At 38.7% G+C, this 18,689-nt stretch overlaps 2 protein-coding genes across 2 annotated transcripts in view; one reads left to right on the top strand and one right to left on the bottom strand.

The window, feature by feature from the left end:
- The window catches only part of LOC139740418 (dmX-like protein 2), a 150,289-nt gene extending 148,145 nt beyond the window's left edge, over positions 1-2,144 (top strand). The window contains exons 36-37 of the mRNA XM_071651009.1: positions 39-256; positions 1,371-2,144. Coding sequence (XP_071507110.1) covers positions 39-256; positions 1,371-1,595 — 443 coding nt within the window. The 3' untranslated portion in view covers positions 1,596-2,144. The remainder of the gene's footprint in view (positions 1-38; positions 257-1,370) is intronic.
- Positions 2,145-13,910: 11,766 nt separating this feature from the next.
- On the bottom strand, positions 13,911-17,441 carry LOC139740431 (uncharacterized). The gene is made up of 3 exons (XM_071651025.1): positions 16,875-17,441; positions 16,145-16,454; positions 13,911-15,286 (listed from the first exon to the last, which is right to left on the bottom strand). The coding sequence occupies exons 1-3, from the start codon at positions 17,439-17,441 to the stop codon at positions 13,911-13,913; spliced, it is 2,253 nt and encodes a 750-aa protein (XP_071507126.1).
- Between the last annotated feature and the right edge of the window lie 1,248 nt (positions 17,442-18,689).

Genomic DNA, 18,689 nt, shown 5'->3' with positions numbered 1-18,689 from the left:
TCACCAGTGATGCCACGCCTTTCCCTCCCGTTCCCCAGGATTCTCCTGCCACGAGGGTGGGACGCCGTCAGTCCTCTACTGCCCCCGTCAGCAGACCATCATAGCGGGCAGTAAGAAGGGGGAGGTCAGCATCTTTGACGTACGTCAGCGCAAGCTGCGCCACACCTTCCAGGCCCACGAGTCCAGCATTCGTAGCCTTTGTGTAGATCCCATGGAGGAGTTCTTTGTCACTGGCTCTGCTGAGGGCAACATAAAGGTGGGTACACTCCTTAGCTGGGAAGCAGTGATGGAAAAATGGCCTCTTTGGCCCAATTTCACAAAGGCGGTTTAAATTTAGTCCAAGGTTTATTCAAATTTTAGTGCATACAAATGCATGGTATTCATCTCATACACTATCAAACAAACGTCCAACTTTGAATGCATGTGGGCATGGCACTGGTATTTTGTAATTATAACTGCTTGACTGTTGCAGCATTTACATTTGCAAAAGTTTCTGTAGCCATTGGGCTGGATTTAAACTACCTTAGTGAATTCCAGCATTTGGTTTTGTGAGCTGGAACAGAGTAATTAAAACATGTTTTGGTAAAATGACTATATGAATGATTTCATAATCTGGCTGATGGTACCAAGCTGTACTTAGATTCTGGACAGGGTTGTTTTAGGTCTATGTGTATCTAAAAATCTCCCCTTTTTTTGGGGGGGGGGGGGGAGGGGGCTGTGCATACATATTGAATATTTTATTGTTTCACAAAAGTTGTACTTCAGTTTGAATTACAGTAGTCTGTTTAATTATGGTTTCAATATGCTCTTATCCAAATCTGCCAATTACTGCATTATAAGTACTCCTTTCAACTACATAATGTTGGGTCTGGAGAATATTGATTAGCATTTATAAGTGGGTAAGACAAGGTATGATTACATGACCCAATATGTGATATATTTTGAATATGCCTATATTCTACTGTTGCAAAAAGAAAATCTATTTGTCATGCTCTTTGTGTGTTTGATATGGGGCTTCTGTATCATGTACATGTATACATCACCATCGGCATGTGCTTTTAGTGCTTTCCAATTCTTTCGCAAGCCAAAGTGAAAAACTTTGTTCAGCAACCTGTACTCTATCAACTCTAGCTGTTGTGCTCAAATTGTATATGCAGTTCCTTCACTTATAAAAGCATATATGAAACAGGTATGAAACTTCAGGAAGGGCATAGAATTTCAAATTTTTATTCAGTACTTTGTTAAAAGAAAAATGAAATGATTGCTCTCCCAAAATTATATATATATATATATTTTTTTTTTTCAATAAGCAAACCATATCTGTATGTGTCACTTTCTCTCTTTCTCATAATCTCTCAATGTCTGTGAAGGTGTGGTCACTGTCAGTCCACAGTCTTCTCCACTACTTCCCTGGCCAGCACACAAGAGGGACATTCTTCCGCCAGTCGGGCAACGGCGTTGTCCAGCTCGCCTTCGTGCCACCCAACAATCTCTACTCCTGCGGCGCTGATGGCACCATGAAGTGGCGAGTCCTCGACACCCTCAGTAACCCGCCGTCAGCAACTGCGGCGATGGGGGCACCGTCTCTGGCCTGAGGGTCTGCTGGGGCGGCCCTGCCATAAAAAAATATGCCAGTCATCGCCATTGGTCAGATGGCCTGTCTTCTTACCAGGTGCTGAGGAGAGACCCTTCTCTCTGAGACTTGACTGACACACCGGTAGTAGGTGGCTGTGTCACTGTGCAATAAGAGTAGAGAATCTTGTGCATTTCAGAATGTGACGATGTGCACACATAGTTACTGTCTTGCGCAATTGCAAGTGCAGAACACCAGTTGTTTTCTGATGACATTGCCATGGCTAATGAGCTGCCTAGTTGAGTCATTTTTGAACTTGGATGTACATATTCCTCCATTATATGTCTAAGCGAGTAATTCAGAGAATTTATTGAAGTTTGCGAGCTGCAGCAAAATGCGCGTTTCTGCGCTTGTCATTCAGACAAAGTCTGGTTTCTACTTGGTGGGATTGGTGTAATTGAATACATCGATACAGACTGCTTCCGAGGTCTCAGAGACTTTGTATACAGCTGTTTAAATTGACAGTTTTGTCTGTCTTTGTTAAGGATAAGAAGCCAATAAATTGTGTGTATGTGTGTGTATGTGTGTGTGTGTGTGTGTGTGTGTGTGTGTGTGTGTGTGTGTTCATGTTCTTAGAATAGCACTGTCAGTGGTCAACTCATTTTCATGGCTTGATGGAAATAAAAGCAAGGAAAACTACGGGTACAGATTTACTACATTGTATCATTGAAGATGTTGAACCACACACAGAGTACAACTCTAATAGTCTGTTCAGTGTCAGCTTGACAATGTCTCAGACAGTATGGGGCGAGGGGTTGGGTAGTGTGTGTAATACCATGCTTTTTACTCTATACAAAATATCAGAAGCTGCTCTATGAAACTGCCATTTAGCAGTATAAGGGAAATACTTTTCTGACCGGCAGTTGATGGAAGAGAGTGAAAAATACAGTCATGTCCTTTCAGGGAGTGAGGCTTAAAATATTTTCAACCTCTGCACATATCCCATCCCCCCCCCCATTTTTTTTCTGAATGATGAGAAAGAGAGAGAGAGAGAGATAAATAGAGACACAAACAAACAAACAAGCAAACAACAATCCCTCCTGCATATGAGTGTGCTATTATGCATGTTTTCGTCTTATATGATGTGTTCCTACTAAGTGAAGAACAGCTCAATTTTATGACTTGCTGCAGAGAAATGCTGTATGTCAGTCTCTGCACTATGCAATATAATATGTACATGGTATATCTTGCATTCAGTCTTAGCAGTCTCGGCAGCAATAAGGGATATGTATACTTATAAAGTGCGCTGCAGCTCTGCTGCTTTGTAGCTTCTGCTTTTTCAGGTCAACTTTCCAAAGAGATATTACCAGCACTTGTGAGTAGATTTCTAAAACTATTCATGTTGGGCATTATCAGCAGTGCAGATGAAGTACTTGCCTGTGGTATCTGCCATAATGGGGATATCAAAATTAATGATTAGAGTGAACAATAGGAGTAAATTATTTTTTACGTGTGAACAGAGACAGCGCGAATAACTAGCTTTCTTGCAGTAATGATTTGGACATTTCTTGAGTGAAATTGAGAATTGAAATCAAAATGTGACATTGAGCAAGAGAAGAAGAATGCACACTGCTCTCTGCTTGGCAGTCATAAACTGGTCACATTTCATTCATACGGAGTGACTGCTTGTCAGAATTATATTTTATTATCTTTCCGACACCGATTTTAAATAAGAGAATAACGCACAATGAATGAATGAACCGAAAAGACTGTATGTGGACAATTTGATATAGGTTGTACGCTGTGTCTTCAAATGATAACTGGAATGTGTAACATTCTGAGACAAACATGTTGATCATTGTCTACAACCATGTATTACAGTAGGCCACCTGTGTATAATCCAGAAGCTTAGATATATTGGGTTTTTTCCCCATAATGCATTAAACGAAAGTGATATTCTTGTATATGTGCTCTTGTGAACTACACCGTGGTGTGATTAATAAACAGTGTAAAGTAATATAAAGTAATATGAATATATGATTCGGATCGTGTCCTAGTTGAGGGTGGTAATGTTGTACATACAAAACAGATGTCTATGTGATGATACATTAATAGTACTGAACTATGCAAAGTGAAACTTGTTTGTGATTGTATGTGAATCATGCTTGCGTATCAGTGTACATACTGAATACACGCAAAGAGAAGACTGTATATCATGATATATCTATATGTCTAACAGGTGTAATTTGTCTGTTCAGTTCTCTATACACACAGGAATAGAATATATACATAGATGTATATAGATAGTATATCTTGCATGTTATATGGTGGCAGAACAGTATTTTTGTGACAGCTAGCTACCTGAATATAACTGTGTCAAATTAAACGAGAAAAAAATGAATATAAAAGAAATTAAGAGAAGTAGCACATAATACCAAAGGGGTAAATATATATTTGTTGTCATATGTGTAATTTTATGAGCAGTGTTAATAATGTTGGTGTGTGGCAAATCTTTCTCTAAGAAAGGGTATCCCTTACATGTGATTTAGAACCATACTTTAGGAAATGTGTAGAGCAATGTATCATTACTGAGTACTTTTTCCTGTGTAATGAAGGCATGATTAAGAGACAGCTCAGTTGGAGTCTACCTGTGATCAAGTACATCATAGAAAACTTGTCATTGACTTGAGATTCATAGTAAATGGCCCGGTCATGTGCCAGCTATTTACCTTGGAGTTGTACTACTTCGAGGGTATGGTAGACCCAGATGGCAGCATTTGCAAATGTTATCTAAATTGAGTCCATGATTATTGAACAAATTTGAGAATGTTTATACATAATAAGCAGCTGGTTACAAGTGCACAAAGAAGCACACTGTGATTGGACCTCTGTTTATTGTATCTCAAGAATCATGTGCATGTACATGCTATTAAAAACCCCAGCATAATGATAATGATAAAGGCTTCCTGAGCTAACACAAACATATCAATGTGCAGATATTTGGGAGGATATTGATATAATTATGTGAAGACATCCTTTTATTTGCTAAAGGACAAATGGGTATTGTTCACTGAAATTGGCCCAGTGCGCACACAACACATGATTTCAATTGTGCAAGAGTTCCCACTTATATTAGCACAAGAAACTGAAAATCATTCATGTCAAGATACCATCAGTACAGGACTAAGAGGACGTTATAATTTACATACATGCGCCCTCTCTCTACGACTCATTACTGTTAATGATCAAACCTGTTGCTACTTGTTCTCTATCATTCATAAACTCTATGGGCATGTGTGGGGTTTGGCTGAAAATGGGTTGAAATAACCCGAGATAGAGGAAAGGGTTTCCCTGAGTTTTGCATGAAGCCATTGCCATGATGTGGCCATTTCTTTGCTCAAGCTGTATCTTACAGGTACATGGACCAGGGATACAAGAGGGCGCTGTTGATCGCCACCATTTTCATTAAGATTGATGACCCGAATCTTGTATACTGTCAATCAAAGTAAATCACATATTTACACACAAGTTTCCATGGCTGGCTAGCAAGCAAAGTTTGTCTTTGAAGGACCCTGTCTGCAGTAGATGGAACCAGCAGGGGACAACAGCTGAAGAGACGAACTGAGAGTGACATTAATTCAGCCACTGCTGACATACTCACCATGCAAATCGATTTTGTCTGAACGTTCAGAACATGCCAGATGCATAAGTGTGGGTCAATGCAATAGCGTTGGCTTGAGTCCTGGGTTTAGCTTCCCTTTAATTGTTAATAAACAGAAAATCAGACACAAGCAGTGCCACTTTGCAGTACAGTGCATTCTGGGAAATCAAGTGTCATAGTGGATGGTTTTGTGAAGAATCAATGGTTTTGTATGGCTCCCCGTGTCTCATAAAACTTTACCCAATGTTGGACTCATTGTAAAATTAGGTGTCATCTATAATTGTTGCGAGTCTTTCATAAACAGCTGATCGTTCAATCATTCACATTCCCTCTGGACGCCTGAGAGTCGTGACGTCTTGATGTTTTATGTCTTGCTCATCTTATTTGATCATTAGCTATAGAACACTTGGCCATCAGTAGTCTGAGAATATATTATAACAGTCCTTTGTATCCCTGCATGCCATTCCATTGAAACTGTATTGAGTTTATTGATCCTGAAATGTGTTCTTTAAGTGGCCATGCTTGCAATACTTACATGTACTATGTCTACGGTATACTCTCTGCTTGTGGCATATTTTATCTGACGTCAGTTATTTAAAATGTCATGGTCAAAATAGTTGGTTGTAGGTTGGTACTGAGTGATGTTGCTCACATCTTGTGCTTGGAGTGGAAAAGAATGCCAAAGTTCTTCATGATCTTAAACATTTTCCTATTTGTATGTAGAATGGTGAATTTGTGCTTGATTATATGTCACTTATAAAACATATTTTTCTTCTACCATCTGTGTATTCCATTCTTTTGTTAATTTGCATCAATAGATTCAGTGTAGTTTCTATCATATTTGTGAATTGCTATACCCTTTGTTTTTTGATCTACACAGAGTCAATGGCTTACGAAAGAGTAGATGCGAGGGCAATTTGTTAAAAAGAAATATCAAATCTGAGTAAAGATCCCCTTACATTTTCCATGATGTAATTTGGGGTCTTTCTGAAGGAGGAAGAATTACGAAACATATTTCATTCTTTCCGCTGAATCCATAAAACAAAGTTTGGGTTTTATTCTAATTTCAGGCAACAATGTAAAGTCAGACCTGACTACAGTGGCCACCCATTGGAGACCAAAAAAGTGACCATTGTAGATAGGTGGCTGCTGTAGACAGGTGCTCCATCATTCTACAAAGTTAAAGTTAAAGCACAATAAGAGCTTGATATTTTTTTTCTCCTTAATTGCTGTGCAATAACAGAGAGTATGAATATGCAAAAGATGTTTGTGTCTTGATATGTGTAAATGATCAGCAATGCCTGATATACAAGTGGGCAAAGTACAAATTTCCATTGGAATTACAAAGTGGAGAAACATACTCAAGTACTCTTTAGAGAAAGAGGTGAGAACCCACTTTAAGTTTTCCCAATCTCATTTTGCAATAAATACATCTTATGTGTGCCTGCATTTCCTCTCTTATTTTCACATTCACGCTGTGTGTGTAGAAATATCAAACATTAAGATAAAAAAGAATCCAAGGATACAATAATGATAAAATTCAAGACAGTATAATAATACTAATCACAAAATCACTCTTCTCATTGACAGCATTAGCATTTTGAGAATTCATTATGTTGATTGGTGTGATTTCTGCCCATAGTTCTTTATTTTTTTCCTTCAAATTTTGTATATTTCTGTAGCCATGCAAATTCCATTCACCAAAGAGCACCAAAGAAAGGGCAGCTTACTCTCTAGAACAAGTAACCAAATCGTGTAGTGAGAGGGATTTTGGTTCCGCATAAAAGTTTCAAAGACACAATAAGTTTACACATGCCTGTCCTCAACACCATTCTAATGCGTTTGTCAAAAATGGGCCGGAAAATAGACACGTGAGACTATTTTATGGTGTTGTGATTTTCTACCAAGTTAATATTGCATTTAACTCTTTTAGAACTGCCATCTAAAATTCCATTGGCATTGTATGCAAGTGAGTTGCCAGTAGTGACGACTGAAGTAATTCATGAAAGGGGTGGGAAGAACACACTCGGCAATATGCTGCCACTTAGCCAACTTTTCTGGCGGCTTCCTTTTCTTCAAAAGTTTCTCACAAAAATTGTGCACGCGCATCACGACAACAGGATGGAACCCTGCAAAGAATTCGGCAAAATCAAATGACTAGTGGACTGCTGCACAAGGTTGTGTAGTTTCTGCAACTTGGGCCTTCAGGCAAAGAATTAGTATTCTGTATGGTATAACAAGGAACATTGAATACCAAAATGTGACATCATAATAGCCATTCATCACCATGGAAACTGAAAACCACCATGGAAACTGAAAACCTACATAGCAAGAATATCTGTGAACACAACGGTTGCTAGCCATGCTTGTATCCGGTTCCAACCCACTGCCTGATGTCCTTGTGTGAGGATATCTCATTTGGAACCAGCACTTAGCTATAACAGAAGACTGTGACATCATCACTTTGATACTCTCTCGATTTGAATACTGAGTGTCCTTTAAAAAACAGAGAGAGGGGGAAAAAAAGAGATGGAATTTACAAGTGTTATTTTGTCTGTGGATACACATTGTAGAACTACATGTGCGTAAGTAGTATCTCACGTCATAGTGGATACAAGTTTTGTAGAACCGTTGTAATGCTGTACATGTACATCTAAAATGTACACAGAGTGTGGTCTATGTACTTTCCAGTGCAGTTAATCGCAGTGTAAAATTTGTTCCATGAGTTACCATGTGGATGTATAGTAAATTTTATAATATATACTATAGTTGTCATTTATTATTATCTTCTTTGTTTTTTTTCCCCTTTTGTCTCGATCTCTATGGAAAATGGCATATAGCAGTACATAGTAACCTTTAAAAAAAATGCCAGTACCTGAATAAAATGATATTGCACTATGTTCCAATTTAATCTGACTCTTAAAAATTCATTTTCATAGCAGTAGATGTTTGTTTGTCGATGATTGCCTGGCATAGTTGACTGCAGAACCAAACACAAGCACACAACAAGACATACAAGACATTAACCTGTTGAGGACGAGTCCCCAGTATACTCGGGCAGAAGTCTATGGAAAACGCGTGTTGTAGCAAAAGCAACCCATTCTCAATGGGTTAACCTGTAATAGGATGAGCTGATTTTGCTATATGCTTTTCCCATAGGCAAGTCTTCAATTGGTTTTAAAAAAATGTATATACAGTAGTATAATGTATATATGTATGTACAGTGTATATATATATATATATATATATATATATATATATATATATATATATATATGTATACATATATACACTGTGTATGTATATACACTGTATGTATGTATATATATATATATATATATATCTAAATATGTAATGAAGAAACAAACTGGTAATGCATTTTTGGCCAATAAAGAATGAGTTTATTCGACTCGAATTTTCGGCGTCCTACAGCTTCTTCACTCAAGACTCCTGAATAAGGCGTAGGACGCCGAAAATTTTATTGGCCAAAAATGCATTACCAGTTTGTTTCTTCATTTCTTCGTGGAGCCAATACGTGAAATATCAACATGTTTATATATATATATATATATATATATATATATATATATATATATATATATATATATATATATATATATATATATATATATATGTATATATAATATTGAGAAAATAAAACAGAAACCAAGTTCATGCTGTCATTACCAAGAGTTTATTTCGGCAAGAACGCTCAAAAGAAGAATCGCTCGAAAATATTGTATGCCGAAATAAACTGTTGGTAATGATAGCATGAACTTGGTTTCTGTTTTCTTTTCTTACTCGATATATTCTTATATATATATATATATATATATATATACTATATACATATATATGACAAAGCAATGAGAGAATTGTGAATCATGTGAACTACCACATACCCTGGTACATAAAAATGTCAAACACACACAAAAAATGGGAGACTATCAAAGAAAATGTGTTTGGAACAGATTATTTTATGAATTAACTTGGATCTTCAACAATACACAATGCCATTCATTACAAAATACTCTTGAGCATAATCTTGATATCTAATACATGTACTCTAAAATGAGATGTTCCAGGAACATGTCACATGTCTATGTCATGATCAACTGTAACAACTAACACATAAGGCACCGCAGTACTTACAGCCTCCATTATAACTACAATACTAGTACTGTACGAGCTGAAATTTTCGCGTACAGATATTTTCGCGAATTGCTACTTGGAGGACATTTTCGCGTTTTGTTAATTTCGCGGTTACGAAGGTCTAACTGAACTTAGTTAATCGCGCGTTGTTATTTTCGCATGTTCTTATTTTTGCGGTTCGAAGGCGATTCGCGAAATTTGCGAAAATAAAACCACCGCGAAAATTTCAGCTCGTACAGTTTATCTAAGCACAGTTGTGACAGTTTTTGTGCAGGGAATTCAAAAGCTACTTGTGGGTACATGACTTGCATAATAGGTTGCAATTAGAATTGCAACAAGAAATAATTAAAAGGAAAGAAAAGCATGCAGTTAACTAAATTGCACAGAATTGTTCAGTAAATGATTCACCAGTAAGGAGCACTGGATGAAAAGTCACATACGACCAAATAAATGATGAAAAGTAACTTTGAGGTTCTTTTGTTTTCTGTACTGCTGAGATGGGAACATAGTGAAGGGACACCAACCTTGTAAACAGCAATGCAGTATTCTGAGGGCCTAAAAAGGTGTGTTTTTGGTTGAAAACAGTATTTTTACCTTTCCTGCAATTGATGTGTAGTAGTATGATTGTGGGGAAAGCAGTATTTTCAGCGAACACTGCTGTATTTTTGAAGAAAAAAACAACAAAATATTGCAAAAAAAGTTAGAGTTGGCATCTCTAATAGTACACTGTAATGTGATCTGGAATATCTCCCGTGATGTTTGCAACATAAATGTACTACATATAAGACAGTGATAACAAATTCATTGAGATATTATTTTCATAAAAAATGTAGGTACAGTTGGCTTGCAAGATTTCACTTGTCATTGACTTGACAAACAAAGTGGAAACGGTTGTATGTCACTCCAGATATGCGAGTGCAGTGGCTGGTGTGGAGTCGGGTCATGAAAGTAAACTGAAGGGTTCAGTTTCCATATGTGTGTGTGTCCTACAACCAAAAGACCATCTCAATACATAACAAACCACAGCAAAAGTGATAAAACACTGTGGGGTAATTCCTCACTGGATGAAGAGGACTACAAAATATATCTAAATTTCTTTTATCACCACTTGTTATCTGGGCATTGCCAAAACTGCTTTCCCGATATATTTACGTAGGCAAGAGGGTTGAAAAAAAAAGGAAGAGATGGCATTAAAAAGTCTCCTGCAAACAAAAAAATTAAATCAGTTTACCCACCATAATTACCACTAAAATGGAAATGGAATATCACAATCGACTTGATTTCTTTTCTTTTTAAGTATTGAAATCTGCTTCAACTCCAAACTTCCACTACTTGTTTGACAAATGTACGTTGTATGCGACCTCCACAGGTTCACTCATATGCTTATTTTATCACATACGAGTGCACCAGGAATTTTGGTATCCATTTAAAATAGCACAGTGAAATTCAGGGGTTTTGGCACATGAGTTCAACATGTCTTATGGAAAGCACATGCTGACATTATCAAACCTACCAATATTTGATCATCAGCTAGTGAAAAAGTATAGAGGAACCTCTTACAACAATCTGGTTGGGTCCACTGCTATTCCCTCATTATGTCTGGTATCTTGTCACACAGTATCATGATTGATAAACAAAGAACATAAAAGTTAGGGGAAATGCAAAACTACCTTGTTATATAAGGGATCTACGTTGTAGCAGTATCTGTCCTCATTATAACGAGGTTTTACTATAACCTGTTCTATGCCTACCTGCTACCAATTTCACAGTCTAGTTGTGACACAACAATGTTGTCATAACAGTACAGCCAACTAGGATCTGAAGTCCGTATTAGATATTATCAGATGTGAACCATCAAGAGTGGCACCTATGAAATATCCCCATCGATGATATAGGGGAAACCCCGTTATAATGAGCACGCTTACCACGAGTTTTTTAAAAAAAGCGAATCCGGCAGTTCCGATTTTCCATTTCATACCATATCTAGCTGGTCTCTTTGTTGGTACACATGTAAGTTTAAATTCAAGTACCAGTAACAACAAGGTGAAATCCTGATGAAATCCCCGTCCCGGCAAACTCATCATTACGGGGTTTTCCCCCGTACAACCTAAAGGAAAGATTCAGATTCCTGTGTACTTGTAGCCTGATGTCACTGAAATGGGATTTGCACACAGCCCTTCATTGAAAAGCTGACAAGAGTGCCACGGCTGTATTTACCTACCTTCTGTACATGATCAAAGAAACCTGAAAGCAGAAAGAACATCACAAAACAGGAAGTCCATGTGGCAATATGAGTTTTCCTAAACACCTATAGTGCAACTGTGCACAATCATCACAATACAATGAGGCTATATTTATAGAAGCTTCTGGCAGACTTACAGTACATGTACGTAGTGTTACAACGATCATGTGTAGCTGGATTTTGGTGGGTTTCTTTTCCAAGGAGAAGATGAAACAAAAACAAACTGGTGTGCTGTGCATGAAGTGTGCATGCTCACATGCCACCATACAACGTGCCTCACACATGTACAACAGTTATTAACTCTGCCCGTTTTGCGTGTGCTTTCAGATCATTTCAGCTACACTTTCTTACAACTATCACTACCAAAATGGAAGTTTTGGCAAGACGAGTTCATATAACACATAGTGACTAAATGCCTGGTGTATTTTCGTAAATAACATCATACGATAATTGTGCATTGTTTATGCATGTGCCAAAATTTAGACGTACAACTTTCAGTTTGTATGATTCATTACACACACATACACGTTAAAAAAAAGAAAAAAATGTTTTCTCATCTTTGATATAACTGTATCTCCGAGACAGATATAGGACAACATGTTCTGAATGCTCACTGGTGGCAGTGTTGGTAATAACGTACAAATTTAACTTACAAATATTACTAAAGATTCACATCTGCATAATATTACTAATACAACTAAGAGGAAGGGTTTTGGCAACAAATCCCGGTTACTACACTTGCCAAACAAGAACGAGAAGTACATTTTGTATATTATACATCTATACTTTTACGGTGTTCATCTGTAACCAGTTTCAACACAATTTTTCAATAGCTGTGGAAGAAGTTCACTCTGCAAGACTTGAAGCCCTAAATCACGGCTGCCATGGCTGGCAATGCCTTGCCAGACACACTACTGAGGTAAACAAAAAAGGAAAAGAAAGGAGATTCTTTCACTCATATGGAGCAAGTTACACAAAACAGATTTTACACAAAAAACCATGTAACAAATCCCCAGAAAATGATGTCATGAGACTTGTACCCTCATATGTTTCTGACCATGTAATGCTCCACTGTGACTTGAGTAATACTAAAACTATTGGAGTGGCTGGGAGCATACTTTTACTTCCACTCATTTGTTTATGTACACTCTGTACCTTGTTCTACTATAAAATAGTATACAAATATACTTTGCCTTGAGAGTTTCTTGTTAAAACTACTGGTAGAGGTGACTCCTGACAGGCACCGAGGCCTATAGTTTGAACATGAAACTCGAAAGTATATAAACTTGTTTTATATTTTGGATCAAAAATTCAAACAAAAGAAGGGGAAATGGGGGGAAATGCAAAGCGAGAAGTCGTATGGTGGATGCGATGTTTTGAAGAGATCCTACATTGACCATAAGAAGCATGTCGCTGCGCACGATGTGGGTTAAAAATTTTACATTTGACAAGCGCAACGCATGGTGTTAAGGCGCGAAGTAATGCGCAATGTCAGAATTGTTATGACGTCACAATTGTTTTGTTAGAAATTGATACATACTCACAGAGTGACGGTACGAGCAGTGCGCAATGTCAAAATTGCTTTGTGGCGTCACAGTTGTTTTGCTAGAAATTGATACATTTCACAGATTGACGGTACAAAGGTGCGCACAATTTCAAATTTGCTTTGTGACATCATTTTGCAAATAGTATACTATTTGCAAAATGTCATCATAGAAGTGACGTCATTTTGCAAATAGTACTTTATGGAGTGTCAACTTTCTAAAATAGCTGAAAATACCTATAGTCACATGAAGCTCTTTCAACCAATCACCAGAGGATAAATTTTTGATCCAAAATATAATACCATTTATGCCACTTAGTGGCTTTTCACATGGATGGATCTTTTCACAGCTTTGCTGCAACTGGCAGTGACTGAAATGTCATGCAGCCGCCTAAATAAAAGACTTCAAATAATACAATTTGTCTCCTGAAGTGGAATTTTCAAATCACATTCAGTTTACTCACTAAATTTCCCTGATAAGCATTTTTTGTTTCATATGGCAGCATGTAATTTGTAATATCATATCATCCACACTCACAAAAATTAGATTCTTGTGGTGTTTCCATGAATCGAAAAGCCTGACTGGAAATTACATGAGATTTCATTCAATAGATCTAGTTTTTTTTTTAAAATCAACAAAGAATCAAACATTTATGAGGTATCCACATGAATCCAATGACATTTTACTTCAGTCTTCTGTCTACATTGAGGTGGGAAGTTAGTGCAGCACAAATGGGTGTCATTGCTTGGTGTAGAACCAGTCCTTCTTCTTTGGCCTCACACTCCTCTCTTTTGGGGAAAGGCTATTCCTACGAGCCCCTTCCCTCCCTTGGCCCCTGGGGGAACTCCTGGGTGAAGAGCTGGCAGAGGCGCGGGGAATATCCACGTAGAGCATCTCCTTCACATCAGACTTTACTGGTCGCCCTCGTTCCTTGTCTTTTTGTGTTACACCAGCAGTCCTGTGCACATCCTCCGCACCTTCATTGCACCTTACTGCATTGTCTACAGATGTATGGCCGACAAGCCCACTCTCTGCCTTGCTTTCTGGACAGGTTTTCGCAAACTTGGCATCGTCCATTTGTTTGTTGAGCACCACTTCTACGTTTTTGCTACCCTGCGTCGCCTCGCTCAACTTCAACATCCCAAGCTCGAGGCATTCGTCAAGAGTCTTCTCCCGATCATTCCGCTGCTTCAGGATGTTGATGGTGTCGGTCAGGTCCAGCTCTTTGTTCTCGTTGCAAAACTTCTCCTGCACGCAGCCATCATCCGACTCCCGGTTGGACAGCTGCTCATTCATCTTTTCCTTCTGCAGCTTGTCACCAAACGCTTTCTCCAACACCTCGTCCACATCAAACAGGCTCTCTTTCCCCTCTGTTTTTGACACCGCACCTTCCTCCATCTTCATCTCCTCCTTGTTGTCCACTGTGTTACAAACCACAGACTTCCCGAGCAGAAGGTCCTCCTTGGACCCTCTGTTCTCTTCGTCATTCTGGTTGTTGCTCTTTTCACTGACAAGATCTTCGGTTTCCGACTTCTCACTCCCTTCACTGTCAGACTCCACAGATCCTTTCTCATTCTCCTCGTCTCCTTCCTCCTCACTGACGTTGTTGGAGACCTTCCTGGACATCTTCAACTCGTCACTCTTCACCTCTTTTTCCTCATCATCTGACTTTTCACTCCCTTCGGTCTCATTCTTTTCACTGCCATCGCTTCCCTTGTTTCCCAAAGTGTCTAAACCCTTTGAGAAGCCTTTGTCTATGCATGCTTCTTTCATTCCCTTGTCCTCTTTATCCGCAGTTCTGCTCTCCTCCTCGCAGCTGAATTCAACATCTCGGTCTTTGCACAAATTCTCCTGATCTTCAGAAAACTCATCTATGCTCTCCTCGTGGAAGAGCATTTCCATGTCTGTCCCATCTTTGCATTCCTCCAAGATGAGCTTCTTGATAATGATTGGTGGAAGATCGTCGACCTCATTCTCGATGTGGAAGGGGTGGGTGGCCACAGGCTCGTCCTTGATGCAGGAGTACACTTTGAAGAATGGACTGTTGAGGGCCTTCTCGGCAGTAATTCTTTCTTGTGGGTCAAAGGTCAGCATGCCTAGCAGTAAATCCAGTGCTGTGGAACAAAAAAATCAACAAAAAAAAAAACCATATCACTTTAGCTCCCCATGTTAACAGGCAGATATATTTCATATCTCCCTCGACATTTCTTTCTGGATTCATTCTTCATTTTGTCTCAGATTAAGGCTGTGTTATAAACTCCATTTTATTCATTATTTAAAATGCAGCAGCATGATTTCCTGACAATAAGGACATAAATATTCTTTACACCATATATCAAGAACAAAGGCTCCATCGAAATTGTGATAAATCTGACTGAAGGCCTTACAGATACTACAAGTGACTAGTATTTGCAACTTGGAATCTACACACAACACAATTAACTTGTATTATGATGCTTGCATTTTACCATGGGGATGTAGTTCTTGATCTGGATTTAGTATTTACACCATCAATATCTAAAGGGACTGCTCTCGATGGCTACTTCTGAACCACTTGAACACGTTTTTTATCCCTCTCCTAAAATGATTCTTGCAAAGTTTGGTCAAAATCAGACCATTGGCATTACAGTGCACTCCCATTATAATGAACACAGTTATAACAAAATTCCGGTTACAACAAAGTAAAAATTCAGGTCACAACATTATCCACTCTATGTATTTTCATTGTTTATCTGTTCGGTTATGATGAAATTTTAATATAACGAACAAAAACTGCCGGTCCCAAGGACTTTATTTTAACAGGAATCCACTGTACTAAAGAAGATAAAAACGTCAAACAACAATCAAAAGCAAGCACTCACTGAGCCCTTGGTGTTCAAAAAAAAATAAATTCTCAAGCAATTTTTCAGTAGGCACTGTTTTTAAAAGAGAATTAGGAAGCACTCTAACTGAAAGTAAGAGGGAGTATTTACCATATCCATCCATGTTGCAGAGCACATCTTTCAAAGGGTGACGGGGTGAGCCATTGTAGTTCTTCAGCAGCTTGCTGGGCAAGGTGCACACAATCTCACTCAGGTCACGATCATTGAGAGGCACTGCATCCAGCACCAGCATCATGAGCTCCAGGTCGTGGTCCCCAGGAAAGAGAGGCTTGCCACTCATCATCTCTGCTATGATGCAGCCAGCCGACCAGATGTCTATTGCCTTTGTGTAGTTGGTGGGCTGGAGGACCAGCTCTGGGGAGCGGTACCACTGGGTGGAGACATTCTGGGTCAGATGACCCTGTATAAAGAAGTACATGTATTGGTGATTCTCTACATGGTTCAATTCTTTAACAGATTAGTTTTGCTCTGTTTCTTTTATAACATTTCAAGGGAAAATTTGGTGAGTAGCTGGAGCATGCATGAATAAAGTTTGATGACACAGCAAGATAATATCGCTCACAAACACAAACACGTTGAATGTACATTACTGCAAAACAATCTCTCTGTGGGTGGAAAAGCATCCATGTTTGTTTTTACAGAAGTTCCTGTGATTATTATTTACAATTCACTTTTTGCAGAAGTTCTTCTGATTATTACTATAATTCTCTCTTCACAGGAATGCAATCAATGCTCTACACCTATGTTACAAAATTTCAACATATGAACAAGGGGGCAAATGACATCTCTCAGACACTTTTTGTGATATGGTCAAGCTTACCTTGTGTGAATAGTCTGGATCCACAATTCTGGCCATGCCAAAGTCGCCAATCTTCAGTACCAAATCCTCCTGGTTGATCAACACATTCTCTGGCTTGAGATCTCGGTGCAGCACATTAGCACTGTGCAGGTACTTGAGACCGCGCAGCAACTGATATGCGAAGAGCCGCCCATGCTCATTGCCAAGTCTCTGGTATTCCAGTATACGCCGCAGGTCGGTGTCTACCAGCTCTTGGACAATGCAGAGTGTCTGAAATTCTGGAGATGTGGCAACTTTCTCTTCTGCCCCACCACCATCATCATCTGAGCTGTCTGCAAAGATCACATCGTAGATCTTGACAATGTTTTCATGCTGAAGTTTCCGAAGGATGCGAATCTCTCTAAGAGCTGATCGACAAGTCTTCTTGTCAGCAAGAGATATGCGTTTGATGGCCACACTCTTTTCACATTCACTGTCCACAGCAGAGAATACCATACCACTACTGCCATAGCCGAGTGGTTGAAGATCACAGAAACGAGATCCAATTGGTAGATAGTGTCCCTCAACAGGAGTCTCTAATCTCGCCATCCTGCAAGAATCATACAAAAGTAAGATTTCTGTTGTAGTGTACAGTTACGTGTACATCTATCCATTCATCATTTACAAACACAGTAAGAGATTAAAATACACCAATGCAATACTGGGATGGCAATATAATATGCAACGCCACTGAATGACTCTATCCCAGCTACAACTTTCTTATCAAAGATGAATTATTCTGTACAGAGATAATTAGGTGGTAATTTCCTGGATGCTAAACATTTAACAGTTTTGTGTACATTTCTTCAAATGAGTGCAGAGTTTTGTTAGTAATGTGGTGAATCTTATGATTTGACTTCGACCTCCCACCTTTAACTGCCCTAAACATACAAATGTACAGTTCATGAGTGTACATTTTGTACATGTACATGTATGTGTATAATGGTTCATGCCCAAGAGCATGCTCTCATGTAAAACACCCCACGACTCTAATACTCAAGTCTCAGATCCTTTTTGTTTGTTTGTTTTTAAATCATGAATACAACACTATACAAGTCTGTACATAGGCATCCATGTTCTAAATCCAATCATCCATATTTATCTTTTCACTTTTGCCTGCAAGTTTTATTTAGATATGGGATTCTAGTCCTTCGGCCTTCCCATTATTGCAATGAACTCACATCCTATTATGAAATATCTCAAGTCCATATTTGACCATCATGCTGCATCATGAACAAGAAGATATTGCAGGAGGTTAAAAAGTCAGGTCCATCTGACCATGAGCTTAACCTGGAGCACTCCATTTATTAACCCCGGCGCGAGGTGCTGTAACGAGACACAGTACGTGTTAGGGTCGCTGGTTCAGTTATCCATTTATTATGACTATGAATATGACAGTCTTCTTGCTTTAAATTCATATAGGGCCTAGGTCTATTGGTCTAAATTTCACTGCACAAAAGACCCCAAAGTAGCATCAGATTGTACCTAAACAGCTACCCAAACTACAAAGTAGATGCTAGAGTGTTTAGGGTGATCCAAAGCAAGGCCAGGGACGTCAGCTTGCTCTGACCATGGACCTACTACACATATGGACTATGAACGGAGGTCTTTCTTTGATCTAATCATCACCACCGCCACCTGATTATATGCATCTTAATGAGTACATTCAGACGTTTTGGACAATGATGATTGTGTAATCGTGCATCGTCACTGACAAAAGAACTGTTTCCCTCATTTTGGTCCTATCTGGCTATGGTGCCTTTTCAGACTCAACTGCCTTTGAATATACACCAATGA

Source organism: Diadema antillarum, unplaced genomic scaffold (assembly GCF_040938485.1).
Source record: "Diadema antillarum isolate AM-2024a unplaced genomic scaffold, OU_Dant_1.0 seq00000854_RagTag, whole genome shotgun sequence".
Classification (NCBI taxonomy): Eukaryota; Metazoa; Echinodermata; class Echinoidea; order Diadematoida; family Diadematidae; genus Diadema; species Diadema antillarum.
Note: the sequence above shows the minus strand (reverse complement) of the source record. Positions and strands in the feature narration are given on the sequence as shown.